Genomic DNA, 27261 nt, shown 5'->3' on the forward strand with positions numbered 1-27261 from the left:
CCCAGATGTCCTCCAATAATGGGTAAATGGTTAAGCCAGTTGTGGTCTGTCTATACTGTAGAATACTATGTAGCAATAAGAAGAAAACAAACTATACATGCAATCTAGATGAATCTCCCCAGAATTATGCCAAGCTTAAAAAAGTCAATGCCAAAAGGTTGCATAATATATGATTCCATTTATGTAACATTCTTGAAGTGGCAAAATTAGAGAAATGGGGATTAGTGGTTGCCAGAAGTTAAGGACACAGGAGAGGGGCATGAGATGGCAGGGAAGAGAGAAAAGGGCAACATGAAGATCCTTGGTGATGGGAACATGCTGCATCAGTATCAATGTCCTATCTGCAGCCTTACTATAGTTTTGCAAAATGTTACCACTGAAGAAAATAGGAAAGGGTACATGGATCTCTCTCTAGTATTTCTTACCACAAATCTACAATTATCTTTAAATAAGTTTTTTTTACAAAGCCTATGATTTCACTGCATACAATCTACAATTATCTTTAAATAAAAAGTTTTTTACAAAGCCTGTTATCCTTATCTGTGACTTCTTAATCTGAGGTTAACGACTAAAACTGAACTATTGAATAATCAAGGTTATGGTTTTGAATAGCAATCTGAAAAAAAAAGGCAATACTCACAGGAACTACCAATCTCTTACTTTGGGTCTTTTAAGGTAGTCTCTTCTTTTTTTTCTTTTTTTGGGGGGGTGGGGAGGGCAGGTTGTGCTTGCAATGTACAATAATTCCCTGGCTAGGGATCAGACCCAAGCCATAGCAGACAATACCAACTCCCTAACCACGAGGCCACCAGGGAACTCTGGTAGTCTCTCCTTTAGTCTGGCTATTCATGTGCCTGTTTCCCCTCTGCTCCTGCTATTTCTCTTGCTGGGGGTAGAAAATCATTATTCGCGCCTCATGTGTTCTTTTCAAGCCAGCGAAATTTGGAATGAGGCCCCCACTCACAGAATAAGTGCAAGGCTTCTTAATGATGGTGAGTAATCTCAGAATAGCTTTCTTCTTTTTTTTTTTTTTTTTAGCTATTTCTTGGGCCGCTCCCGCGGCATATGGAGGTTCCCAGGCTAGGGGTCCAATTGGAGCTGTAGCCACCAGCCTACGCCAGAGCCACAGCAACGTGGGATCCGAGCCGCGTCTGCGACCTACATCACAGCTCACGGCAACGCCGGATCCTTAACCCACTGAGCAAGGGCAGGGATGGAACCCGCAACCTCATGGTTCCTAGTCGGATTCGTTAACCACTGCGCCACCACGGGAACTCCTCAGAATAGCTTTCTTCTTACTTTTATCCCACGTATTCTGTAGAGAAGTGAAACAGATGAAAATAAGATCTTGAATTAATATACTTGATTTGACAGTAAGCGTTAATCCCCAAACGTCAACTTAAATGGCTGAGAAAAATTCCTTCCTTTTGAGCAAAGTAGTCAACGTAACGACAGGTATATTTATTTCGTATGAGAGCACATTTCACAGGATATATACAGTGTTTATATACCACTGACTTTAATACTGTACTTCTATAAAGTATATAGTTATAAATATTGTATGCCACATAAGCAATAAAATTCTTACATATAAACAGCAATCTACTTTAGAGAACAAAGAATTCACAAAGAGATCCTTAGTGTCTAATTTCTCCTCTGCTTTTAACAGAACTGGCAAATATTTTAATAACACATAGAATAATGGCTAGTTATCGGCAGCATACCTTTACGCCTTTCATAACTTTTGTGCACTTTTTCAGCAACTTGCCCAAGAGAATTTCCTGATAAAGGCTGAGCTGCTGCATGATATGTTTATTTTAGACAGTAGCTGATATTCAACAGGAAACATTGCTCATGGAATTGCAATCTGCACTAGTGAACTTTATAATGAAGTATTTTGCTAACGGAAAGCAAATGCTTTATGCACGAATCACACAGATGTTAAAACCACAGTTTCAACAAGTTAATTCACATTTTGAAGCACACTGCTTATAGTAATACTGCTGTTTAAAATATACTACTGCTGAAATGATTAGAACCCCCAAAAAGCACACTATAAAACTCACGAGAGAGTTAATAGAGAGAGGATTACTTATATAAATATAGTATTCTGGTAACATTTGAGCATTTAGAAAAGTGCTTTTTTTCCTAAGATTTGCTTGATGTGGTTAAGTACGATGCAGTTTTGCTGTGCTTTTTACATTTTACATCTTCTTGGCCATGAACTCAATTTTCTGATATTCCCCAATGCACATCTTTCAAGGTTAAATGTGGACGATGGAAGGTAGGTGGACACACACAAGTCTATGTATAAAAGAAGCGTTAACATAAGTCTTGATGGGTAAAGGCGATTTCAACCTACACTGACAACAAAAGAACCACTGCTCAAGGAGTTTTCTGATTGGGATGATTTAATGATATCAAAAGTCTCCATTCTGTATAAATTCTGTGTACTTCTTCACAAAATTAATCAAAGCAGGATCAGCTGCATGTTGGCAGTGCAGGAGACGGAGTCCACAGCTAGTTGGAGGGGTAACCTCTGAAAACCTAAAGCAGCATCACAGACATGTCATAGCCTCGGGAGAGGGGAGAGAGAACACGCACTGGGTAGATTCCAGTTCAGGGCACCCAGAGGATGGGGTTCCTGAGTGGGAAGCAGCGAATCCAAAAGTGTGGGAGGGCCGGCCGTGGGCAGACACGTTAATGTACATTTAGCTCTAATGGTTCTCACCGAGCTGGGTGGCCTGTGCCTTCCTGAGACCTAAGGCCAGCTTGCCTATTTTTTTTTGGCTATGCCCACGGCATGTGGAAGTTCGCAGGCCAGGGATCGAACCTGAACCTCAGCAGTGACCTGTGCCACAACAGTGACACTGCTCGGTCTTTAACAGCTAGGCTACCAGGGAACTCCCAGCAGGCTTTTTTGAAAGCGCTGGAGGGTCTGTCCACATGACACTGATCGCACAATCTGCAGCGTCCAGCGGCTGCAAGGAGCTCGTCCCACAGAAAAGCATGCGGAGGCGCTGGAGTGGGAAGTGACAAGGGTGCGTGCTGGAGGGGAGGGTGTGGAACGGTGGCAAAATCCGGTTCTGTATTGGGATCATTCTAGTTTTGGAAAGAAAAGTAACAAGATGTCCAAGTTTCATTTTTAGCCATCCTTTTGATAATGAAATACTGAAAAATGAACTCTGATAGGACTTCTAAATAAAACCTTGGTCTGACTTATACCCTATAATTTAAATTATGGATTTTACCAATATGTAAGTGTGTGTATTTGTATATGTGTGTGTGTGGATATATACTTAAAAAAAAGGTCTTTTTAAATTCTGTTCCAGTATAACTTTGACAGCTCTTTGGTAAATACTTATAAACACCAATTGTTGACAAGTACGAAAGGGCTGGCAGTCATGTCAGCTAGAAGCTGTTTGGGCTTTTTGAGATTCTTTAAAGGAGACTAACAAAGAGTTTCTGAATAAGGACTATTTTCTAAAGTAGTTTCGAGCACTTTTTATGGCTTCTAATCTCTCTTATCCAAACAGAAACACGCCGAAATTCCAGTTAATAACGAGAAGGATTTTTCCTTATTCCCAATATACACATAGTCCAACTCTGTACACATTAAATAGTGGTATTTCATGACAACAGCAGTGCACTTTACAAGGACTTATTGCACATAATGAAGAACGAATGCCCCATTCATTTGGCTCTACTCGGCCGAAACATTATCTTTCTGTAAAATCTAGCTCGGGTGATGCCTTAGACGCCAAGGCCGTGAAAGGATGTGCTGGAGCGGGGGCGCCGGGTGGGTGCAGGGGGACGGGCGGAGGAGGAGGTCTTCTTGTGGGCAACACACAGAAAGCAACATCGGTACCTTGAGTCCAGTCATCACCGAAGCTCACCTTGGAGCCAGAGGACGAACTCGGCTGATGACCCCGCGAGTCTGGACCAGTGGGCCTTGACCTCCCTGCCACACCAAAGTCCTCTTCTTCCTCGAAGGTCACCCAGCCTCTGGGGTTGCTGACTTTGACTGCGGGCGGGCCCTTCGGGTCAAAACTGTCCTTAAAGCCCTCCAGCGACGATGCAGGCTTGATCTCACCAAGAGGCTTCAGAGAAGGGAAAGGACTCTGAGCAACAGGCTGTTCTTGGGAGAACCATGAAGTTGCCTCTGATTCTTGAGACCCAGCTCTAAAGGGGTTTCCAGGAGTGGCAGTCCTGTCGGTGAAAGGGTTTGTGCCGCTCGAGCTCGTGACAAATGGGTTTGGCGAACAGCGTGTGTTTTCCTGGGATTTACTCCGGGCTGGAATTGGAGGCATTGTCGGCATGCAGCTTGCAGAACTCAAAGTATTCGTGTTGCCTGGGGTTGCGCAAGGCAACGGAATCAACCCCTCTGGGTCTGGGGTTTGAACAGGGAACTGATCCTTTAATACAGTAAGCAGATTCAATGACAGGTCTTCAAACGGGTCACTCTTTAATGGCGAGTCCAGTCTGACGGCGGAGACTCCGTTTGTTTTTACCTGGAAAAGAGAGCACTGAAAAATCAGAAAAAACCCAAAAAGTATTCTATTTACTTTGAATACCCCCTATGCTTCCTGTCTCAATTACTTTTCATGGAGGGGGGCACGCATACAAATTTAGAAAAAAAAAAAAAAGCTTTGTATATTGAGTCTGTTACTCTGGTGGTTTAAGTAAGATACAACAGCTGAAATCGTATTTTTAAAAAACACCCGGCTCAATAAGTCCTTGTAATGAGTAGAGCTTATTCCATCCATGCAAGTATGGATATGGTGGCGTGGAGAACTGTACAGAGTTAGCAAATGGGTTTTGCTCAGCCCCGTTCTATCAGACGTTCACACGAACTGAAGACACCCAATACCCAGGAGCTCCTGCTGTGGCTCAACAGGATCAGTGGCGTCTTAGGAGCACTGGGACGCAGGTTCAGTGCCCAGCCTGGCACAGTGCGTTAAGGACCCAGTGTTGCTGCAGCTGCGGTGGAGGCTGCAACTGCAGCTCGGATCTGACCCCTGGCCTGGGAACTCCACATGCTGAGGCATGGCCAAAAAAAAAAAAAGAAACCCATATTCAGAACTTACGCTGAATCTCTAGAAATTAACTTCCAACACCCATCTATGATGATGATGTGGCATCTCTGTTCATTTAAATATATTTTCATTTAGAGTTACTATGACTTTGGAAATTCAACTTTATGGATGAAAGTTAGTTTTGTTACCATATTTGCATTCATAAGCTGAAGACAATGCATCTTTTCCTTTTCTACTTGGAAAAATAAATTTTCAAAGCATTCTTTGCCTTTTAATGTAAAGCTCTCCTTTACAGAATTACCTCTGTGAATAATGTGACAATATTCCTCCATGGACCTTCCCTCATCGAAACATGCTCCCAAACAGAATTTGTTGACCACTAAATGCAGTGATTTTTTACAACTTGGGTGTGTGTGTGTGTGGTGTGGGCAGGGCGGGGAAATCCCATTTTCTATTTCGTCTATCAGTTCTTAAACCAACATGAAGCTGTGCCCAGAGGGTACACAGTTCTTTCCATGTGACAGAGTTGGCTGTGAACTGTTACTGGTAAGAGGAGGGATCAAAATTACTTCACTCTGTGCCTCTTTCACAAGGAAGCTGGCTGAAGCGGAGCACGGCTGTGGGACTGAGAAAAGCCAACTGTTCTTATGGGAAACAGAACTGTGATCTTGACCTCAATGAGACAATTAGCTCATCAGGTACTTCATTTTAATTAAAAAAAAAAACACCTCTGCATAATTATTAAAAGTAGATGGGTGACTTGGATACCTATGTCAAATTAAGAGGAAGAAAATAAACCTTGGATAAGGACAGGGGAAGGAAAATTTTAGCTCAAGACTTACGAGGTAAAAAAATGGAGCACTATCCAAAATGCATTTAGGTAGTTGTTAAAGCAAATAACTAAATGGAGTTCCCACTGTGGTACAGTGGGTTAAGGATCTGGCGTTGCCACAGCTGTTGCTTGCATTTGATCCCTAGCCCAGGAACTTCCATATGTTATGGGCGCAGTCAAAAAAAAAAAAAAAAAAAAAAGGAAATAGCTGAACATTCATGAGATACGTTGGAAAAGAGAGCAGCAGTCCCAATGAAACAAATACAATTGCATCTTATGAAGCAGTAACTTGGTGCTTAGGAATAGGGAAGGCTCGGGAGTTCCCGTCATGGTGCAGTGGTTAACGAATCCAACTAGGAACCATGAGGTTGCGGGTTCGGTCCCTGCCCTTGCTCAGTGGGTTAACGATCCGGCATTGCTGTGAGCTGTGGTGTAGGTTGCAGACTCGGCTCGGCTCCCGTGTTGCCGTGGCTCTGGCGTAGGCTGGTGGCTACAGCTCCAATTGGACCTCTAGCCTGGGAACCTCCATATGCCGCGGGAGCGGCCCAAGAAATAGCAAAAAAAGACGGAAAAAAAAAAAAAAAAGGAATAGGGAAGGCTGTTCATTTGCCAAAGGAACTGGTATAGATAACCTCCTAAGTGAATCGCCCTCTGTCTGGTATCTGTTTTCAGAGTGATCTAAAACATACTTCATAATTGAGGAAACAAATATATTTTTCTTCAAACTTAATATGAACAATAAATTTGTATAAAATTGAAGAATAAACACGTCACAGACTCTAAATTACATTCTAAGTGTATGGAAGGTAAGCAGACCCATATGAGGAAAGGTACTTAAGACAAATGTGTTAATGGACATTATAACATTGTAATTAACTCTATATTACCAATAATGTCTGGATTATTTATGATTCACATAACAAAAGCGAAGGACTCGATTGGGTCTGAGACCCAGTTTTCCCGTGGTAGAAAGAAGAGTCCATAACACAGACATTATAGGTGAGAAGTTTATGCTCTGCACAGCTTAGAAGAGTAGGCTCTTGCCAAATAAATGTTACACATTTAAATAGCTTTATTTTCATATATTAAACTTTTTTCTTTCAAAATAATTTCAAGGTAATTTGCTAGAAACAAGATCATTTTGCCCAATCAGACTTGAAATTAGAATGAGAGCCACACCATCCTTCATGACATTAGAACTAACTTATAAAGCAGGATTTGTGATGATGATATTAACGACGATGGTATTTTTACAGAGAAGGGTGTTGGAAGGCCTCTTATAATCTTGTTACAATGTTAACTTGTATCTTTGTAAATCATCAATTCTGCCTTAGCAAAAAGAGTCTTGCTACTAAAATTATTTTTTTAAATTTCCCCAAAGACATCTAAGAATAAAAGTTAAATCTGTATTTATTTAATTGTGCCATTGTTAAAAACAAGAACCAATTTGATTTCGCCAGACTTTTGTACGCCTAAAGCTTACCTTCTTGAAGTGACACTTTTTAGTTTTGTTAATTTTTGTAAAAAACAAAGCCAAAAAAAAAAAAAGGGAAAGCATTAGCAAGAACTAAAACGGTTCCTAAAAATTCAAAGTACTAAGAAAAACAGCAGTCTCTATTATGGTATGATAACAGAATTTATTAATGTGGACACGTGGTTTTAAAATGAGTGAAACTTTAGATGTATGAAGCAAAAGATTCATACATCTAATGTGCTAAGACAGATGAGAAGCACATACAAGATTGAGAAATTATCCAATACCTGTTACCCTGATGGTTGCTCCTGCTTTGAGAAAGGGAACACAGACATCAAAGGAAAGAGTTAGGAGGACAATCTGAGACCAACCGGCAGCCCTAACAATTCAATCTTCAATATATTATATTACATTTAGTTCTATATTACACACAAAATCCAAAAGCAGTGGTATTTACAGGTCACAGCATAAGATCAAGAGATAATTCCAACTTCTTCCGTCATTTCCAATGAACAATATATGGGTAAATTAGAGCTCAAACTTTAGTTTTCTCTGAGGCTGATTACTAACTGGTTCAAAGCGGTCGTCCCCAAAACAATATTCTAAATAGGTTTTTGGCGCTCTAAAATATTTTAAGCAGACTGTTTTGGATGAAATGTTTGTGTCCCCCCAGAACTGCTATGTTGAAGCCCTAACCCCCAGTGTGATGGCATTTGGAGATGTGGCCTTTGGGAGGTAACTGGGGTTAGATGAGGTGAGGCCCTCATGATGGGATTAGCACCCTTAGGAGGAGACAGGCCAGCGGCTTGCTCTCTTGCTCTCTTTTTCTTCTCGTGCAAGCACCAAGGACAGGCCATGTGAACACACAGCAGAAGGGCAGCTGTCTGCAAGCCAGGAAAAGAGCCGTCGCTAGAACCCAACTACCTGGGCATCCTGATCTTGGACGTCCAGCCTCCAGAGCTATGAGAGAACAAATTTCTACTGTTTGAGCCACTCGGTTTATGGTATTTTGTTATGAAGGCCCAAGAAGAGTAGGACATGGCCTTAAGGTAGCCTATGGCTTTATCATCATTAAAGAAAATAGCGTCACTTTGCAAACAGTGAAAATTAGTTTTTTTAACAAATGTTCAGGATCCGGGCTTAGTCTACATTACTCAAATTTTCTGAAGGGTGATACTATCATTAATTCACTTTATTAGTTGGAAGGTAAAACAAAGAAAAAAACTGGATCCTTTTTTCGTTGTTTAAAAATGAAATCATAATCTTTCTGTAACAGTGCTTTTAAAAGTTACAGTAGTCTCAAGAAACAGTTTGAGCACATCTTCCCTAATATTTAAAGCTTACCTTATTTTAAAACACCGAAACTCACTTTGATAACTGGAGACACTGTTCTAAGATACATTAAGTATTGTTAGAGTTTCTTGCCTACGAAACATGAGACCCCTGAATTTAATACTTTCTTGGTGATCTTAGGGTTACATGTATCAGCAGCTTTGAAACTACTTAGGAAGTAGGAATGGGTTTATGCTAAGATGCAGAGAGATGGTATTAAGCAGACCCAGAATGCTGAGCTTTTCTACTGGTCTCTTCCCTAATTGTCAGCTAGTAATCACATCAATCCTACAGCCAGGATGCGATCCCATTTACCCCCTACTGGTTCCTGACTTCTGGTTTTCAGCTGATGATCAGATAACTAAGATGTTGGAAGTCAGGTCAGTGAGGCATTTTTACACTTTGTAAAGGATACATAACATGCTATGGAACCTTTTGAATTAAAAGAATCTTTTCTATACAGAATTATAGAGTGAAAGAACATTTAAATAGTAATAAAAAGTAAGGCTGGGTCATGTGTGGTTTTATGTTTTAAATGCCTTGTAGATTTTTGGCAGAATTAGTAAAGACTTGTCAAAATTACTAAGCATTCAATTATAAGATTATTTCATGTTACTAGAATATCAAAGGTCGTGTATTTCATCCTTTTCGACTTACGGCTACCACAGAAAGTTTTTAAAATTTTAAATGTTTATAATTTTTTGAACGGGCATGATTCTTACGGTTCAAAATTCAAAAAGTACAAAAATGCTTCCCCTTCCTTCTGGCCCCTCAGTGCTATAAGCTCCCAGGAGGAAACTAACCATTTTTGCAATCTTTCACAAAGAGAGTCTACACACAAACCAGACCTCCGCCCCCGCAAAAAAAGAAGTGTGTATAAAATGGGCAAAGGAATTCTGACATCAATGACTGAGGCAGGAGTTCCCGTTGTGGCGCAGTGGAAACGAATCTGACCAGGAACCATGAGGTTGCGGGTTCGATCCCTGGCCTTGCTCAGTGGGTTAAGGATCCAGCGTTGCCGTGAGCTGTGATGTAGGTTGCAGAGGCGACTTGGATCCAGCATTGTTGTGGCTGTGGTGTAGGCCGGCAGCTATAGCTCTGATTTGACCCCTTGCCTGGGAACCTCCATATGCCGGGGGTGCAGCCCTAAAAAGACAAAAAAAAAAAAAAGACTAAAGCAAAGAGCAGATTTAAAACATACATCTTTCATAGTTTTTCTGGACAGAATACAAGAGTCAAAAGAGTCAAGAAGATAATCTGCTAAGCCAGCCACAAAGCACATGCTTGCTGTCTATCGCCAAATCACCAGGTCCATTCCTATGAAAATCAGAAATCCAGACACGGGAAAAGGACCTAAGAAAGTCAGACACGGCAGTCACTGGAACAGTCATCCTGTAAGACTTGTGTGTCACAAGAGGACTTTTTACTGAAAACTCAATCCTACTTGACAGTTTGTGCTTTCAGGAGCTGTTCAGGAGTTCCTGCTGTGGCTCAGTGGTTAACAAATCTGACTAGGAACCATGAGGTTGGGGGTTCCATCCCTGGCCTCGCTCCGTGGGTTAAGGATCCAGCATTGCCATGAGCTGTGGTATAGGTTGCAGACGTGGCTTGGATCCTGAGTTGCTGTGGCTCTGGTGTAGGCCGGCGGCTACAGCTCCGATTAGACCCCTAGCCTGGGAACCTCCGTATGCCACGGGAGCGGCCCAAGAAATGGCAAAAAAAAAAAGACAAAAAAAAAAGTTGTTCAGCAACAAAGTCCGACCAAACAAAACCGGCCACCGAGGCATCCGGATGACCCACTTGCTGGCAGGGCTTACCTACTTTCAATACTTAAACATTTAGAAAATTTTAGGAATTAGAATTCACTTTCATGATGAAATTCATGATCACTTTCTGTCCTAAAATAGTAATACCAGGCTCCAAGATGGCTACTTTGAAAGTTTTTTGCTCTCCAATTACATAAACAACAACAACAACAACAATAACACATCTCACAAGAAAATGAGGAGAGAAATTCATGCACTAAAAGCGGATTGGAAGAGAGAAAATAATGAACATTCATTCCTTGAAGAATTTCTACAACTATTATACATCTTCAGTACCCTCAATTTTCTGAACTGAAAATTACAGAATACTCTTTGGTGTTAGTTAGCTTAACATTTTACACCAGAAACTAGCATAAAACTAGAACATTTACATTTACTAGAAGTGAGTACAAAAATCCAAATCAAATATACTTCAATAAAAAAACTAAAAAAAGTCTTAAATTTTTAAATGATGCTATTGCCACCAAAAGGCAAAATAAAAAGAATGCACTTCCTTCTTTCTCTCATTTTTGAAGTTTACCGCCGTCTAGTGATTGACAAGGTTGTGATCATTTCTGCTGTAGCACAAAGTGATTCAGTCACACACACACACGCATCTCATTCTTTTTCAGATCCTTTTCCCATATAGATGATCAAAAACATGAAACGCTTCACAAATGTGTGTTATCCCGGCGCAGGGGCCATGCTCATCTTTTCTGCATCGTTCCAATTTTAGCCTACGCGCTGCCCAAGGGAGCCCTCGCATTGCTTTATTTCTTAAGCTAATGATTAAAATAAGTCTGTTCACAGACTCGACCAAAGGCTTCACACAGGCTTCAATAAAAAGAGAAAAACACATCCAGCGCAACAAAGGCCGACCAAACAAAACCGGCCACCGAGGCATCCGGATGACCCGCTTGCTGGCAGGGCTTACCTGCGGTTGGGCAGGGGGATCGGCCGGCAAGCTGTGTGACGACCTGCTCCGGGGGGGCGGCTGTGGCGGGGTTTCCAGGCTGGGCTGCGGGGCGGACGGAGGCAGGGGCGCTGCCACGGGGACAAGAGGCTCCTGCATCTTTTGAACGGCGGGGGGCAGGGAAGGCTGCACCGGAAGGGCAGCCTGAGGCTTCAGTGGTTCGGGAAGCAGGGCTGGCCCTAAAGAAGTCCGATTTCCAGATGTCAGGTCTTTTCTAGAAAACCTCGTGTTATCCTTCCTTGAGTGCAATGTGAAAGGATGCTAGTCCTTGCCCCGCCCCCGGCCCCAGCAGCCTCCGTTTTTGTGGGGTGAAGAGGGAAAGAAGGGTGTCTCTAGTTGAAGTTGTATAAAGGGCGAGACTGTGGGAGAAGAAAAAGAGAAGGGAAAGGGAAGAATACAGAAGGGGAACGGCTGCCGCTCCCACGGCGCCCACCTTTCAGTGCTTCCGCAGGTTTGCTCTGGCTTTCAGGTGTCAGTCTCCCAGCGGACACCCGAGCGTGGCTCTGGGGGGCGCTGATCACTCCAGCACGGGGCGGAATCGTCTGAAAAATGGGAAATGTAAACTCGGAGATACTGACTTACTTTTAACAGAGGGGACTTGGGTGACAGTATCTGTTCCGCATCTCTTTCTCAGTTTCTTGTCATTTGCATTGCTCTCTTTTTATAGCCAGAGTCCTAAGTTTTAAAAGTCTTCCTTTTTTCTTTTTTTGTCTTTTTAGGGCCACCCCCGTGGCATATGGACGTTCCCAGGCTAGGGGTCCAATACGGACTGTAGCCTCAGGCCTACGCTGAGCCAGAGCCACAGCAACGCCAGATCTGAGCCGAGTCTTCAACCTACACCGCAGCTGACCTCAATGCCGGATCCTTAACCCACTGAGCCAGGCCAGGGATTGAACCCGCAACCTCGTGGTTCCTAGTCGGATTCGTTAACCACTGAGCCAAGATGGGAACTCCAAAAGTCTTCTTTTTATTCTTCACTATTTACTCTGCGCCGGGTGCTGTGTAGACATTTCCATTTCATCTTATAAAGAGCCCCAGAGTAGGTAGGTATTATTTTATCATCTCCATTTTAAATGGAGATGAAGAAATGCATACAACTTTCTCAACACCACAGAGCCAGAAAATAAAGCCAGGAGCCAGACTCAGGTCTGACCAGCTGCTGGGCCTGAGCTCTTCTAAGCAGCTGCCTTAGTGGGAGACGGGGATGGTATTAAAAGTCATGGGCCGATGGAGAGAGATGGACACTGTGCAACTAAGAGGCTTCCAAAAACCACATTGAGGTGGTAGTTCTTGTTGTTTGTTTGCTTGAAAACACAGAGATAAAAACTCAATATGCTAAAATAAATATATCGCAGAGCTCCCATTGTGGCTCAGTGGTAACAAACCTAATATCCACTAGGACACAGGTTTGATCCCTGGCCTCGCTCAATGGGTTAAGGATCCAGTGTTGCTGTGTGCTGTGGTGTAGGTCATAGGCTCAGCTCGGATCTGATATTGCTGTGGCTGTGGGGTAGGCCAGCAGCTGCAGCTCTGATTCGACCCCTAGCCTGGGAACTTCCATATGCCACAGGTGTGGCCCTAAAAAGACAAATAAAATAAAATAAAATAAAATATATTGGAAGATACACTTGCGAAAAATGTCTTTTCTATTTTCACAAGTTTGCTGATGTTGCTTTAAGCCCCCTGCCCCAATTTATTTTAAGCAAAAGTTACAAATGCCATCTCACAAAAGTGTGACTTTCCTCCATTATTCTTACAGTATTAAAATAAAGAAAGTGCTTTGTGGGAAGTGGTGGAGTCAGTGGGTAGCAATTCTCCCTTTTCTGAAAAACAGGAGAGTGGGCAACGGCTATCTCTAAGTATATTCCACCCACGTTTTTCTTTGGAGGATAATGTATATATAAAAGGGCCTTTAGTATGGATGTTAAATAGAAAGCTACAAGAGAAAAAAACAAAATATTTCTATCTTAGAAATTTTATGAGAATTTCTTAGAAATCAGAAGTAGTTTCGTTAGCAGAAGTTTCTTAATTTCTAGTTACAGTAACAGTTCCCATGGTGCAGCTCAAGGCCTCTCAACAGTCCTTGGCTCTGCTAGACAAGCCCTGGTCACTGATACTGGCTTCTCCTTCCTTCCTTTATTTTTTTTTAGGGCCACTCCCACGGCATGTAGAGGTTCCCAGGCTAGGGGTCAAATTGGAGCTGCAGCTGCCGGGCCTGTGCCACAGCCACAGCAACACAGGATCTGAGCCTCACCTAAGAACTATGCCACAGCTTGCAGCAATGCTGGATTCTTAACCCACTGAACAAAATCAGGGAGAGAATAGTAGTAGCTGGGTTCTTAACCTGCTGAACCACAATGGGAACTCCTGCTTTCTTTTTTTCCTTTTTCTTTAAATTACGCTTTCTATCTTGGAGAAACATTTCACTTGGGCAAATAATGCAATAATGCTGTGTAAAAGAGAACACTGATAAATATGCAGAAAACCATAGCTGCACAATGTAGGGAAAAGCCTTGCAATGCCATCTGCTCTCCTGCTTTTCAATACCTTTAAAATCATTTTGGTGTTTCTGAAATCAAATTTTAAATCCTTCTGACTAAAGAATGACTTTACTTCATTAATAACTCAGAAAATATCAGAAAAAGTTGCCCCAATACACCATTTCTTCATACTCTAAGAGATTCAAAGATATTTATTTAGTGACCATAATTACTTAACTGTATCACTTTTATTCAAATAATGAAGTATGTTTATAGTTACTTTTGAAGAGGATGTTACAATACTGTTCCAACTGAAAGAAAGGTGCCTTGGAGAGTATTAAGTGCAGTTCCCCCACTTTACTTATTATTATTATTATTATTTTTCTTTTTAGGGCCATACCGGTGGCATATGGAAGTTCCCAGGCTAAGGGTCCAAATGGAGCTGCAGCTGCCGGCCTACACCACAGCCATAGCAACACCGGATCTGAGCTGCATCTGTGACCTATGCTGCAGCTCACGGCAACCCTATATCCTTAACCCACTGAGCGAGGCCAGTGACTGAACCCACATCCTCATGGATTCTAGTCGGGTTCTTAGCCCACTGAGCCACAAGGGGAACTCTGCAATTCTCCCACTTTAGACCCGAGGAAACTGGGGCCTTGATGAGTCCCCTGATTTCTCCAAGATAACACAACTGATCAGAAGCAAACTGGGACTGGGAGTTCCCATTGTGGCTCAGCAGTAATGAACCCAACTAGTATCCATGAGGATGCAGATTCGATCCCAGGTCTCGCTCAGTGAGTTAAGGATGTGGTGTTGCCATGAGCTGTGGTATAGGTTGCAGATGTGGCTTGGAACTGGCAATGGCTGTGGCCGGCAGCTGTAGTTCTGATTCAACCCCTAGCCTGGGAACTTCCATATGCTGCAGGTGCGGCCCTAAACAGACAAAAAACAAACAAAAAAAGGAAAGCAAACTGGGACCTAGAACTTAGACCTCCTGGCTCCCCATGAGGTGTTGCCTACCGGTCTGGCTGCACTGTATCCAGCAGGTCCTGGGCCCGAGAGTCCTGTCTGAGGTGAAGGCTGGCTGCGTCCTGGAATGAAGACATCGCACCATGTATGTTCATTTTTCAGAGAAAGAAAGAAACAAGAAACCATGTACTTATGTTATATCCCAAGTGTCTATTCATGGTCTAGTTTTAAGGTTAAGTAGCTGAATTCAAGCGTTTTTACCTATATTATCTTTCCGTGTCGTTCCAGGGCTTTTGGGTGCTTTGAAGCAGGAAGGAAAAGAAATTAGTCATAAGTAAGCAATCAAGCCATATTGCATAACATCAGGTGGCTGTTCTGCTTCATTATCAGCAGAAATGGGGGCCTGAGATGGGAACGAGAGAACGGGGCTTTGGAGAATGAGGAAGGGTAGTAGCATTCCCACCAAGGCAAAAAGCAGAATATTTACAGTGACATTTACAGGATGGGCTCAGCCCTCAGCCTGATACATCGTTAAAGTCACTCGTAAGGTGACTTTCCCGACAAAGTTCTCTCCTGTTGAAGACACACAGTCAGCTTGTGGGAATGTGGGAGTGGTTGGCCGCTTCCCAGAGTGTGGGGGACAAACCGCCCCGGAGCACACAGACAGAACGGCATTTTCTGAGTCACACTAGAGGTGCCTAATGGCAAGTTTTAGGTCTTGGTGCTGCAGATGTCATCACGGATAAAGTAATCCTATGATGAGATCTTTCGGATTTCTATACCAAAGCCTATGATTACTGTGGAAGACAGGCACGTCTTATTACTAAGTACCTGCCTTCTGCAAGTCTCTAACTCATGAGACAGGCAGTCAGAGGATGAAATGAAATAAACTACTTCGGGGGCCACAAGGAGTAGGGGACACTATTAATGGCAGCATCTCAGGTTTCATCTGTTTGAAAGGAAACTCAAGTGTAACTGTTATATGAAACCAGCCTTTCAATAACTATAATCTTAACAAATGGCTTCTCATTTTAACAGCTTTTTAACCAAACTTAGTTCGGCGTCATTGTGCATTAAAACATTTACGTTATCTGAAATCATCCAAAAAACACATTATTCTTGGACCTGAATTGGTAAGGTTTCATATCATTATTAGTTTTTTTTTGCTTTTTTGTTTTGTCTTTTTAGGGCCACACCCACAGCATGTGGGAGTTCCCAGGCTAGGGGTCGAATTGGAGCTGCAGCTGCCAGCCTATGCCACAGCCACATGGGATCTGAGCCATATCTGCTACCTACACCGTAGCTCACGGCAACGCCGGATCCTTAACCCACTGAGCAAGGCCAGGGATTGAACCCATATCCTCAAGGATAACTACTTGGGTTCATTAGCCCTGAGCCACAATGGGAACTCCTCATTATTAGTTTTTTTAAAAAAATTCAAAATTAGTATATTTCTAAACATTTTACTTATTATGAAAAGGATTCTGAAGGCATTCTTTTTAATATAACATGGTACAGTAATTTCCCATCCTACATATGTATGTTAAATATATACAAAACAGAGCACAAAACAACAGAACTGCAGGGGAATTAAAGGGACATCCATTAGAAACTACACAACACAGAATGAAAAGAGGAAAAATACAAAGTTACAAGGTATACATAAGGAGGGGAAGGGGGAGTTTACAGTTGGACCAAGAGAAGATTGAGTTTGCCTTTAAACACTGGAGGTGCTGACATTTAGAAATAAAGCCAGGGATCCATTTCTATGATGCAAAGGTCTTGTTACCTTCCAGTTCTCGCCTAGCTACCCCAGGACTGGGAGGGCCTCCAATACCTTTTTAGAGAAAGAACAAAAGCTGTGTATTGTTCAGGGCCCACAGCACAGAATGAAAGGCAGGCACGCAAAACAATTTCCGAGTTAAACTTACTTTTGCAAAAAAAAAAAAAAAGTCTTTCACTGTTTTAAATGTCTTCAAAGTTATCAATACAAACCAAGGTGATTTTGGACGCTTGCCCCAAACCTGAGTTTAGCCCTTTCCTCAGAGTAGAAGGGGGAGGGGGGCAGTTTGCTTTTCACATCTGACATTACTAAGCAGTAGGGAATTTTAAAATATGTATAATGAAAATCTTTGTCTCATGACATCTCATTTTTATATTCAGAGTTAAATCACTATGAATGAAAGTGCCAACATTTGACAGTCTTAAAGTTCCAATTTCATTTTAAATTTCTATGAGACTGTATTAGTCTCTTAGAAGTTGGTTTTCGATGCATTATTTAAAAAAACCCTCTACTACAATTACTTTCTCTAAGCTTAATGATTTCAGACAGCTATTGGCTTATAAGGTTAAAAAAATATGCTGCAAACACTGCTTACAAAAGAATTGTAAAGGGAAGCAATTTTAAAAAATTAAATCAGATTTCTAAGTAAAGCACTGAGCCGCTACTATGCATAACTTTTTACAAGTTTATTTCAAAACGAATTTTTCTACAGATTGTTTTTATAATTAGAGAAGATAAACAGAATCTATTATGAAACTATAAATAAAAGCACAGGTTTGAAAACGGAAAAATTAAAGGTTTTTTTAAGTCAATGGAAAACTTATCATCTGGTAGTATTTTTATTTCTTTTTAGGGCTGCCCCTGAGGCATATGGAAGTTCCCAGGCTAGGGGCTGAATCAGAGCTGCAGCTGAGGCCTACTCAACCCACTGAGGGAGGCCAGGGATTGAGGCCACATCCTCACAAACACTAATGTCAGGTTCTTAACCCACTGGGTCACAACGGGAACTCCATCTGGCAGGGTTCTGTGGAAGCTGCAGTGCTGAAATAATTTTGCTCTTCTTATAATACAAAGTGATGAAAAGCTACACGTGGCAAAGTTAATCTGCAATAAAACGGGAGTGGGTCTGCAGTGTCATTAGACAGCTAGAGTAGAAAGACACCAGCTACACGTGTACGCTGAGCCTTAATGATATTAAAAGCAGATTTGTAAAAGCTCTTCTGTGGAACTGTGATAACCTGCTTCAGCCTTTCTTGAGAATTGGATTAAATAAACTTGTCAAATGTATACCTCCAACTGAGCTTTGTGAGCGTTTGCATATAAACCAAATAACCTACACTTGACGACAACAAAGTGACCCACGTGTAAGAATTCCTTTATGAAAACATAGTAAGGAAAACTGTCCTTAGATTTTAAGAAATGACACATGAATTTTATGACAAGTTATGATAAAGCCATGCAAAATAAAAGATATCTTTCAGATAATTATTATAATTCTCAATTGCATTCCCAGGAAATTCTGTGCTACTAGCCAGGGAATGCACCAGTGCTCTAAAACAACCTAATATAATCAAATACTTGGGAAACATTCTCCATTCAGTGGGCCTGACTCGCTTCTGAAACTGGTACGATTTGGGGGAATTAAATTCAGTTACCGAAATGGCTCTATTTATTAAAAAAAAGTGTATCAGGCCTTGATGAGTAATTCAACTAGGATTATCTGGGAAATAAAAGTATTTGTAAATCCTATTCACTAATAAAACCAAGCTCTAATCTTTTACTTAACAGGAATACAATGGGAGTTTGGAGCTATTTTTAACTTGGAATATAAATGTCATTCATTTTAATTTTTATCAGACAAACCCGGAATGTCTTTCAGTTACAGGGATCAACCCCCCCAAAGACGAATGAACCAAGATCCAAATATTATAACAAATATAAATGATTACCTCCAAATTCTTTTCTAGCAGGTGCAGGACTCCTAGCCCCTTATAGTTCATAAGAGAATATGCGGCAGAAAGGAAATGACATTAAATAAAGAATTGAAATGTTAAAGATTTACTATAGCATTCATGACGTCAAATAGCACGTGGAAACTATTCCTACCGTGGTGCTATAGAAAAGCTATTACTTTATGCAGATTACTTCTCATAACACTATACTTATTTAAAAAGAACACTGAAGCGAATACACAAAACTTTACGGTAAATAAGTACGTGTGTTCGTCAGTTCTAATTATGCATTTTACAGAAATTAGTGCAACGACACCAACAGAGCACAAACAAAACAGACGCTTCCTGCACACCTGCGAGAGGTCAGCTCTGAGAACAAGTTACAGGATCCGAGCTGGGGAACATCTTTTTCCCCTGTGCTGTCACATGGGCTGCATTCTTTAGCAAAAAGCTGAGGGAGGAGCACCGATGATAGAAAAATGCTAACACCTAGAAGCTAGAGGTTGGAAAACATGCACAGCCTTTTAAAAGAGAGTGGAGGAGGCTTTTCAATCCAGCCAAAACGGAGATGAAATGGCCTGTTACCTGAGGGTGGAGGCGGCCTTTGCGGGGGAGCTGGACGAGCGGGAGGAGCAGCGGGAGGAGCAACCGGGCGGGGAGGAGGAGGCCGCTTGGGTTCTAAGGGCTGGCAAGAATCCTTCTGCTGCAGTTGTGTTGCTGGCGGAGCATCGCTAGGAGAACCTGCAAAAGGACCTTAGGGAAGAGGGTCAGGCTCCCGATGAGTACGAGCACAAGGTATTGTGCTTTCTTTATACGTATGATAATGGTCTCCATTTTGCTCATTTTCTCAATTTGTACTTCAGTGTAAGGATGCCCATTTTCAGGATCGATACTATCAGCAGTACTGCTAGTAAGTTACCCTTTGGTACCAGGGAGGCAATGAGGCCAGTTCTCTGCGCATCTTCAGGCCCCAGCAAAGCGGTGTGAGTTACCTGCGCTCTGCTGGCCCTCAGAGAGAAGAAAAAGAAAAGGGGGGGGGGGAGTCTCTTCTTCTCTCCATACCTTAGTTTACCTTGAATTTATCGAATGAAGCTCTTTCTTGAAGTAGTGTGGGGGAGCTGGAGAAGTTTGTGAGATGGAAGACATTTTCAGAAGATCTGGGTCAGCGGGGAACAGTGACTTAACCATGTAATGTAAAACTTCCAGAGACAAAGCTGACTTTGGAGGAGTCGTGACTATCAAGGTGAATTCAAAAAGTCTGTTCTAGGAGCTCCCGTCGTGGCTCAGTGGTTAATGAATCCGACTAGGAAACATGAGGTTGAGGGTTCAATCCCTGGCCTTGCTCAGTGGGTTAACGATCCGGCATTGCTGTGAGCTGTGGTGTAGGCCGCAGACGTGGCTCGGATCCCACGTAGCTGTGGCTCTGGCATAGGCCTGTGGCTACAGCTCCGATTAGACCCCTAGCCTGGGAACCTCCATATGCCGCAGGTGTGGCCCTAGAAAAGGCAAAAAGACCAAAAAAAAAAATCTGTTTTGTCACTTTTGGCTTCATATTTTCACTTAGGTACTATACAGATAGAGAGTTAAGCCCAAATAGTTATGGGTTCTCACTATAGTGATAGACAATCATCCACGATAAGGACAAAGCTGGCCACACAGAAAAAGAACTAAGAAAAATTCTCATCAGGGGACAGCAATGGGTTTCCTTTCCACTTAGGGCTTAACCGTCTACAAAGTATCCTCTTCTACATGCAAAGAAAACATGGCATACTTTAGCTTCTGGATATGAAAGCGAAATAGAAAAGACCCAAAGGCATCAGCGATTTACCCATCTAAGTCAAACGTATCAGCCAGGGAAAGTCATACACAACTTGAAATAAAATACACACTCTGTGAAGCTGGGTGCCCAGGCGTTCTCGACGGAGCTCGACTTGGTCTTACGGGAAGGGATGGCACAGGACCCTCCGATATTGTAGGTGACTGGCAGGGACTGGTCCGGGGCGAGGAACTTGGGGATGTGCCGAGGCCAGAGCTTGAAGATGGCTGGAGATGCTGGGGAAGGATTTCCTCCACCTCGGCACTGTAGTCATCCACGTCGCCTGAGCAAATGCAAGGTCACCAAAGTTACCACCGCGACCACTTTCTCAAAAAAATGTTCTTTTCACCAATCTAGGCTTTAAGGGGTTACGGATATAAAATAAACCATGTTAACAGTAGGACACTGCAAGCATGTACAGATCAGGCATGCAGGCATATATAAAATTTTTACATACAAAACTGGAATTAGTGCACATGTTCTTAGAGAAAATGTCATTAAAGATGGTCTGTTGTCTCAGGGCAACAGAAGGTGGTGACGAAGCCCTGGAGCGGGGCTGACGCCAGGGCTTTCAGTATCCCACGGAGGAGCTGTCCCAGGGCTGGCAGAGTCTCCTCCCAGATGTTCCTCCCGTTCTACTGAACTGTCCTCTCCCCGGTGCCCTCAACTCAGGTCCCGCCCTTATGGAGACAGGCTCTTCCACGTTTCCCCCAAAGTCTCCTCACTGCTCCGTCTGCTGTGCTCCCTCCACCTCACCTCTGCTTTCCTTAGGGTTGGAAAGGGGGGTCAGGGTGCCCCCTTGCCACCCAACTCCAATTCTAGAACTTTCGTCTTCCAACCCTGAACAAAAAGGCCTATTTCTTTCAGGCTGTGTCATCAAAAATCTATGGAACACCTTCACCCCCCCCCCCCCATCTCCAACCTCCATCTTTCTGGTCATTTGACCCCACTCATCAAGGACTAAGGAGACAGCAAGTTGGCAGGTTGGGTCCTACCATCTTTCTGGGTGATAATGAAGACCACGTGGACAACCCATCAACAGCCTAATGTTTTAACCCTGCAGCCAGTCTTCTCCACTCCAGACACATATGCCCCTTGGAACTGCAGCACCTCTGAAACAATAAACCCAACACACTTCCCTCTGATTACCACCTCCCAGCCTCTCAGCCTCGCCCTTGGTTACTCTTTCCTCTTCTGACTTCACCGGGATCCAGGTCTGCGATCCCTCTTCTCTTGGTGCCTATGGGATTTTTCCTCTTTGCATCTGTCTTCACACCCCCTGGTTTCTCGCCTTGGCTACTACCGTCTCACCCAATATCCTTCCACTGCACCTGTATCAATTCTGCTGTCTAGTTGCTCCATAACTGTACCTGGGCTGCTGGGTGCTGCTGCCAGAGAAAACCATGTGGGCCTGATGACTGCAGCCACGTTAACTCTGTGGTTTGCAGCCTCATCTGGGCTCCCACGGCTGCCTGGCAATTGCACAATTCCCTGGCTGGCTCTTCCCTGAACCCCTTCTCAGGAGCGTTATCTTGAACCTTCTCAACTCTCCTGAAACTGTGGTTTGCCCCCCTCCTTAAACTGCACAGAGAAAAGGAAGTCTTTTTGTCTCTTCTAGGGCTGTTCCTGTGGCATACGAAGGATCCCGGGCTAGGGGTCTAACCAGAGTCGTAGCCGCTGGCCTACACCAGAGCCACAGCAATGCCAGATCTGAGCCGCATCTGCAACCTAGACCACAGTCCATAGACACCCTGGATCCTTAACCCACTGAGCAAGGCCAGGGATTGAACCTGCAACCTCATGGTTCCTAGTCAGATTCGTCAACCACTGAGCCACAATGGGAACTCCAAAGGAAGTCTTAAGATGGGGAACCCTCTCTTTGACGACCTGCCCCCCCAGCTGGAGTCTAATCGTGTGGTTGGCAGCCATGTATCTGTGGATGGAAAGAATGGGGTTCTCCCACCCTTCTTTCCAGTGACCCTGCTCTGCCACTCATTCTGGCCCACCCTCCCCCAGGCCCTCAGCCCATTCCATCAGAACAAAGCATTCTCCAGCCTCCCCATTTCAAAGCAAGCAACACTCCTTGGAGCAACTGCCTCCTTCTCGCTTTCCCGGGCCATAGCCAAACTTCTAGAGACACGCTCTGCACTTCTTCGCCTTCCGTCCACACCCCAATTTACCACCATCTGGCTTCATCACTCTGCTGAAATCACTTTCCTGAATGTCACCAACAGCCTCCTCCCAGATACTAAACTCAAAGGGCAAGATGCAGTGTTCACTTCTCCTCTCTCTGCAACACACGGCACCACGGACCACTCTCCCTCGTCAGCCTTTCTTTCCTTGATTTTTGAGCTGCTATATTCTCCTGGCTCTTGGACATTTCAGCTGTTTCTTCTCATTTTCCTTTCACAGGCAGCTTTCCATCTGTCCTTAAAGTCTGTGTTTCTGTTTGATCCCAGGGCCAGTCCTCTTTCACCTCTGAGTAGTCCTCCCAGCCAAGCTAATAAAAATGCGTGGCCTTAACTGGCGTCAGAGCTGCCTTCGTGGGCCAGGGCTCTCTGCTGAGCGCCAGACCCATATCCACAGAGCCTAATCTGGGCCTGATGGACCTTGTAGACACCTCAAACTCGTTGCCGTGAGCTGTGGCGTGGGTCGCAGACACAGCTTGGATCTGGCATTGCTGTGGCTCTGGTGTAGGCTGGCAGCTGTAGCTCCGACTGGACCCCTAGCGTGGGAACCTCCATATGCCGCGGGTGCGGCCCTAAAAAAAAAGACAAAACAAACAAAAAACTATTGGAAATGATAAGTAAATTAATAAGGTTATATGATGTCAATTTACAAAAAAAGAATCTGAAGACCGAGTGAGAATTCGATTAAAGAGCATAGAGGGGGTGAACCAGAAAGAAGGAAGGCCTAAGCATTGGGGGTGGGGGATCTAAGCAGATGTTGCAAGCACGTTCGTGTAGGAGTAAGTGAAGAAGAGGGTGCGAGAGGAGGGGTGGGTGTGGATGGAAAGTGCATTTGGTCTTCAGCATGTTGAGCCTACACCAGAGCCACAGCTATGCCAGATCTGAGCCGCATCTGCAACCTAGACCACAGTTCACAGAAACCCTGGATACTTAACCCACTGAGCAAGGCCAGGGATTGAACCTGCAACCTTATGGTTCCTAGTTGGATTCATTTCTGCTGTGCCATGATGGGAACTCCAAGTCTTCACATTCTTAATTTCAATTCCCCTGGGAAAATTTTACAACTTCCCAACTCGAGGTTAGGCAACTGTCCCATGAACTACTGCAGCATCATTCGCTAGTGCCTTGATGTCATGTGATACCTGCCTGCTTACTCGTATGTGACACCCACTGGACTGTGAGACTGGGGAGAGCAAGGATGACATCTGCACTTCCAGCAGCTGGCACGTAAAAGGAGCCACGTAAACGTGTGGACCAAGTACCAATGAACAGAGATGTGAAAACAAGAGGATCTTCTACAGTGTTCAACTCAAATGCATTATCTAGATGTGCAGGGTATCACAATACGATGTATTGTCATTTTACAAGCTAAGGTATACCTTTTAATGGAAAATATGCTAAGATCATATAGCAGATAAAGCATGAGAAAGCAAATGCAGTTCTTAGTCGTATTTCAGGAAATTATTATATCGAGATAACCTGTCCTGAATTCTAAACTTCTGAAATGATTACATTTCTGTGAGTGGGTTCAGTTTCAAATGCATGGGTTCCTAGTCAATTTGAGAATGCCAAATCCTAACCACTCGACCATCAGGGCTCTAGCCACCTTAAGAATCTTTTTTTTTTCCTGCATCCACGGCATTCAGAAGTTCCTAGGCCAAGGATGGAACCCACGCCACAGCAGTCACCCAAGCCATGGCAGTGACAACACCAGGTCCTTTAACTGCTAGGCTGCCAGGGAACTCGGAGAGTCTTTTAAAACTACTTTGAAATATAACCTCTTTTGTAATAATTATTTTGAACTCATTTCTGCACACTGAATTTCTACTTTTCCACCTTAACTATAATCAGTGGAACCAAACCATACGCTAAAAATACCAATTTGTACTCTTATCACACAAGGACATAAACTAACACTTGTTAAGCTGGGCATTGTAGAGGGGCAAACAGATTTGAAGTCTGGGTAGAAGCAAACTACACACAATACAATGCAAAACAAAATCTAATTAATATTGTTCCGAGTGTTACAAGAAGGAAGAAAAAGATAAACTTGGAGACCGAGACTTTACTGAGGGGAAGGAAACTTGTCTAGAAGGACAGAAGCAAACGTGTTTAAGAAGCGGACCTTCCATATCGAAGTCGGCTGTGACCTCTGCATCTTCACCCAGCAGCGTGGAGCTTGTTGATGATGGCAGTGGGACGCTGATTTTCTCTAAACTCATTTCCTCTTCCAAATTTTTGATCCAATCTGGACTTTTTAAAGTAATCGTTATGGTCCGACCCAATAACTAGTTGAATAAAACAGATACAAAATAAAGATGTAGTGACGTGAAAATGAACTATTTCGGCATAAAGTGACTGCCTGAGTTATACTACACAACAATAGAGGCTTAATTCAGCTAGACTCACTTCGACCTAAGCATTTCATGGAGTCTGGATTTTTAACTAGTTTAAAATGTCCCCAACTCTCCCTTGAAGAGCTTATTTTGTGAAACCTCAGGCCTTTTTTTTTTTCTAGGATGCACACAGATTTAAGTTGCCTTTGCTGGAGCCAGTATCTTTTCCTGACTGGACATAAACTCACTGATAATTTTGCTTACATAGTTTTATATGTCCAATGATCCACAGATTAAATAATTGTTCCTACATGAAACAACTAAAGAGAAGATGGTAAAAATCTTTAAGACACTTTTGCTGGGAGTTCCTGTTGTGGCTCAGTGGTTAACGAATCCCATTAGAAACCATGAGGTTGCTGGTTCGATCCCTGGCCCTGCTCAGTGGGTTAGGAATTGTCGGTGTTGCCGTGAGCTGTGGTGTAGGTAGCAGACGCGGCTGGGATCCCGCACTGCTGTGGCTGTGGCATAGGGTGGCAGCTACAGCTCTGATTAGACCCCTAGCCTGGGAACCTCCATATACCGAGGGAGCGGCCCAAGAAATGGCAAAAAGACCAAAAAAAAAAAAAAAAGACACTTTTCCTGTTCATTTAGACCTTCCCAACTTGGAATAATGGTCTTGAAAGCTGCTATACTGTCAAAGTAGTTTCAGCATTCCAACTGTCAGAAGAATATTGAGTGACTTTAAGACCATTTTAAATCTTCAACAGAAGTTAGTCATTCTTGAAAACAGACTGGCATCTGTGAAGATGACATACTGCCTTTCCTATCAATTCGAGCAGCTTTTAAACAAAAGTATAATCTAAAGCAACCAACACATTATAAGCAAGTTGTACTATCCTGTTGCTGTATTTAAAAACAAACACAAAACCTTCCTTGGCTCAAAGTGCCACTGACATTAGAATTTTTTGAAGGCATTGGATGGAGAGGTTGAAAGCTACTGGCCTGAAGAGCACAGCCATGTTTAATGGGAATCTGGTGTCCACACTGAGCTTTGAAGTCAGAGTCCTTAAGGACTAATAATTTTTTACTCACTTATCAGTTAAATTTCAGAACTTGGCAACAAGCTTCATAGGCCACTTGTTACTTTTTAAAGTCAACAGAAGCATTCTGTACATATTCACCAAAGAACACTAACAAATTTTTTTTTTTTTTTTTTTGCTTTTTTAGGGCCACATGTGTGGCATGTGGAAGTTCCCAGCTAGGGGTCACACTGTAGTTGTAGCTGCCAGCCTTTGCCACAGGCACAGCAGCACAGGATCTGAGACGTGTCTGTGACCTACACCACAGCTCAAGGCAATGCCAGATACTTAATCCACCAAGTGAGGCCAGGGATAGAACCCTCATCCTCATGGTTGGGTTTGTGACTGCTGAGCCACAATGGGAACTCCCAACAGGTATTCTTAGGCCCCAGTCACTATAATGGCCATTTAAGATGTATTTCCTTAAGAAAATCCACTTGGTGGAGATCGGAGCCAAATGAGATTTAGGTGACCGAAAGGAAAGTGTTCAGGAAAGCCATCCTTTCGGTTTGCCCTGCTTAAGCTCTATGCTTTTTCCAGATTCTCCCCTGAAATGGAAGTGCTCCTAACTGATCTATTTGCACGGAGAAGATTTCAGGCTGAAATAATGGTACTAACAAAGACAGACTAGAGGTTTGCAAATGCCTGACTTTCAAAAGGATAAATCAAACATTACTACGCCCTTTCCAAAAACATTACTTTTTCGGAATTTTGAAAATCTCTTAGGGGAGCTCAGGGTAGGTACTTTCTAAGAGCGTAAAATGGATGACTAGACTCAAGGGTGAGGGACAGAGCTGAAAAGAAGGCAGGAAAAAAAACAAACAAGGAAACGGATCGGGGAAAGATGAAAGAAATATTTGGGAAGGGAAGAAGAGCTGACAAAGAATGCCAAATTGAGAGCTGCTCTTAAATATTTATGTCACCATGGGACGAGGAAGGGCTTTTTAAGACATCGAAAGTAGAGATAAATTTAAAAATCAATGATTTCCATATGGTAAGGACACACCAAAAGTCACAAGACAACCTGGGAAGAGTATCTGTAGCACGTTATGAAAAGGGATTAACATCAAGGGAATTTCCCCAGTGGAAAAGTGGGCTAAGGACATAAACAGCCCATCAGAGAAGTACAAATGACCAATAAATTTAAAAACTAGCAGTCAAAATCTTAACAGGGAAGTTACATGCTTCTTTTAGTGTTTCAG

General features: G+C 43.1%; 1 protein-coding gene and 1 non-coding gene across 6 annotated transcripts in view; both read right to left on the reverse strand.

Moving 5' to 3' along the window:
• Positions 1 to 1440: 1440 nt before the first annotated feature.
• The window catches only part of SYNJ1 (synaptojanin 1), a 100848-nt gene continuing 75027 nt past the window's right edge, over positions 1441 to 27261 (reverse strand). For 3 of the 5 annotated variants that reach the window (XM_047795536.1, XM_047795571.1, XM_047795553.1), the window contains exons 22-31: positions 24770 to 24932; positions 20529 to 20738; positions 19225 to 19392; positions 18637 to 18675; positions 16694 to 16741; positions 15166 to 15204; positions 14956 to 15026; positions 11886 to 11994; positions 11414 to 11631; positions 1441 to 4511 (exon numbers count right to left, since the gene is read on the reverse strand). In XM_047795536.1, coding sequence (XP_047651492.1) covers positions 3720 to 4511; positions 11414 to 11631; positions 11886 to 11994; positions 14956 to 15026; positions 15166 to 15204; positions 16694 to 16741; positions 18637 to 18675; positions 19225 to 19392; positions 20529 to 20738; positions 24770 to 24932 — 1857 coding nt within the window. In that variant the 3' untranslated portion in view covers positions 1441 to 3719. The remainder of the gene's footprint in view (positions 4512 to 11413; positions 11632 to 11885; positions 11995 to 14955; positions 15027 to 15165; positions 15205 to 16693; positions 16742 to 18636; positions 18676 to 19224; positions 19393 to 20528; positions 20739 to 24769; positions 24933 to 27261) is intronic. The other 2 variants (XM_047795545.1, XM_047795562.1) reach the window with 2 other exon arrangements.
• On the reverse strand, positions 11135 to 11237 carry LOC125114115 (U6 spliceosomal RNA). The gene has a single exon (XR_007131701.1). It is a non-coding gene; the product is annotated as a U6 spliceosomal RNA (small nuclear RNA).

Source organism: Phacochoerus africanus, chromosome 1, assembly GCF_016906955.1.
Source record: "Phacochoerus africanus isolate WHEZ1 chromosome 1, ROS_Pafr_v1, whole genome shotgun sequence".
Lineage (NCBI taxonomy): Eukaryota > Metazoa > Chordata > Mammalia > Artiodactyla > Suidae > Phacochoerus > Phacochoerus africanus.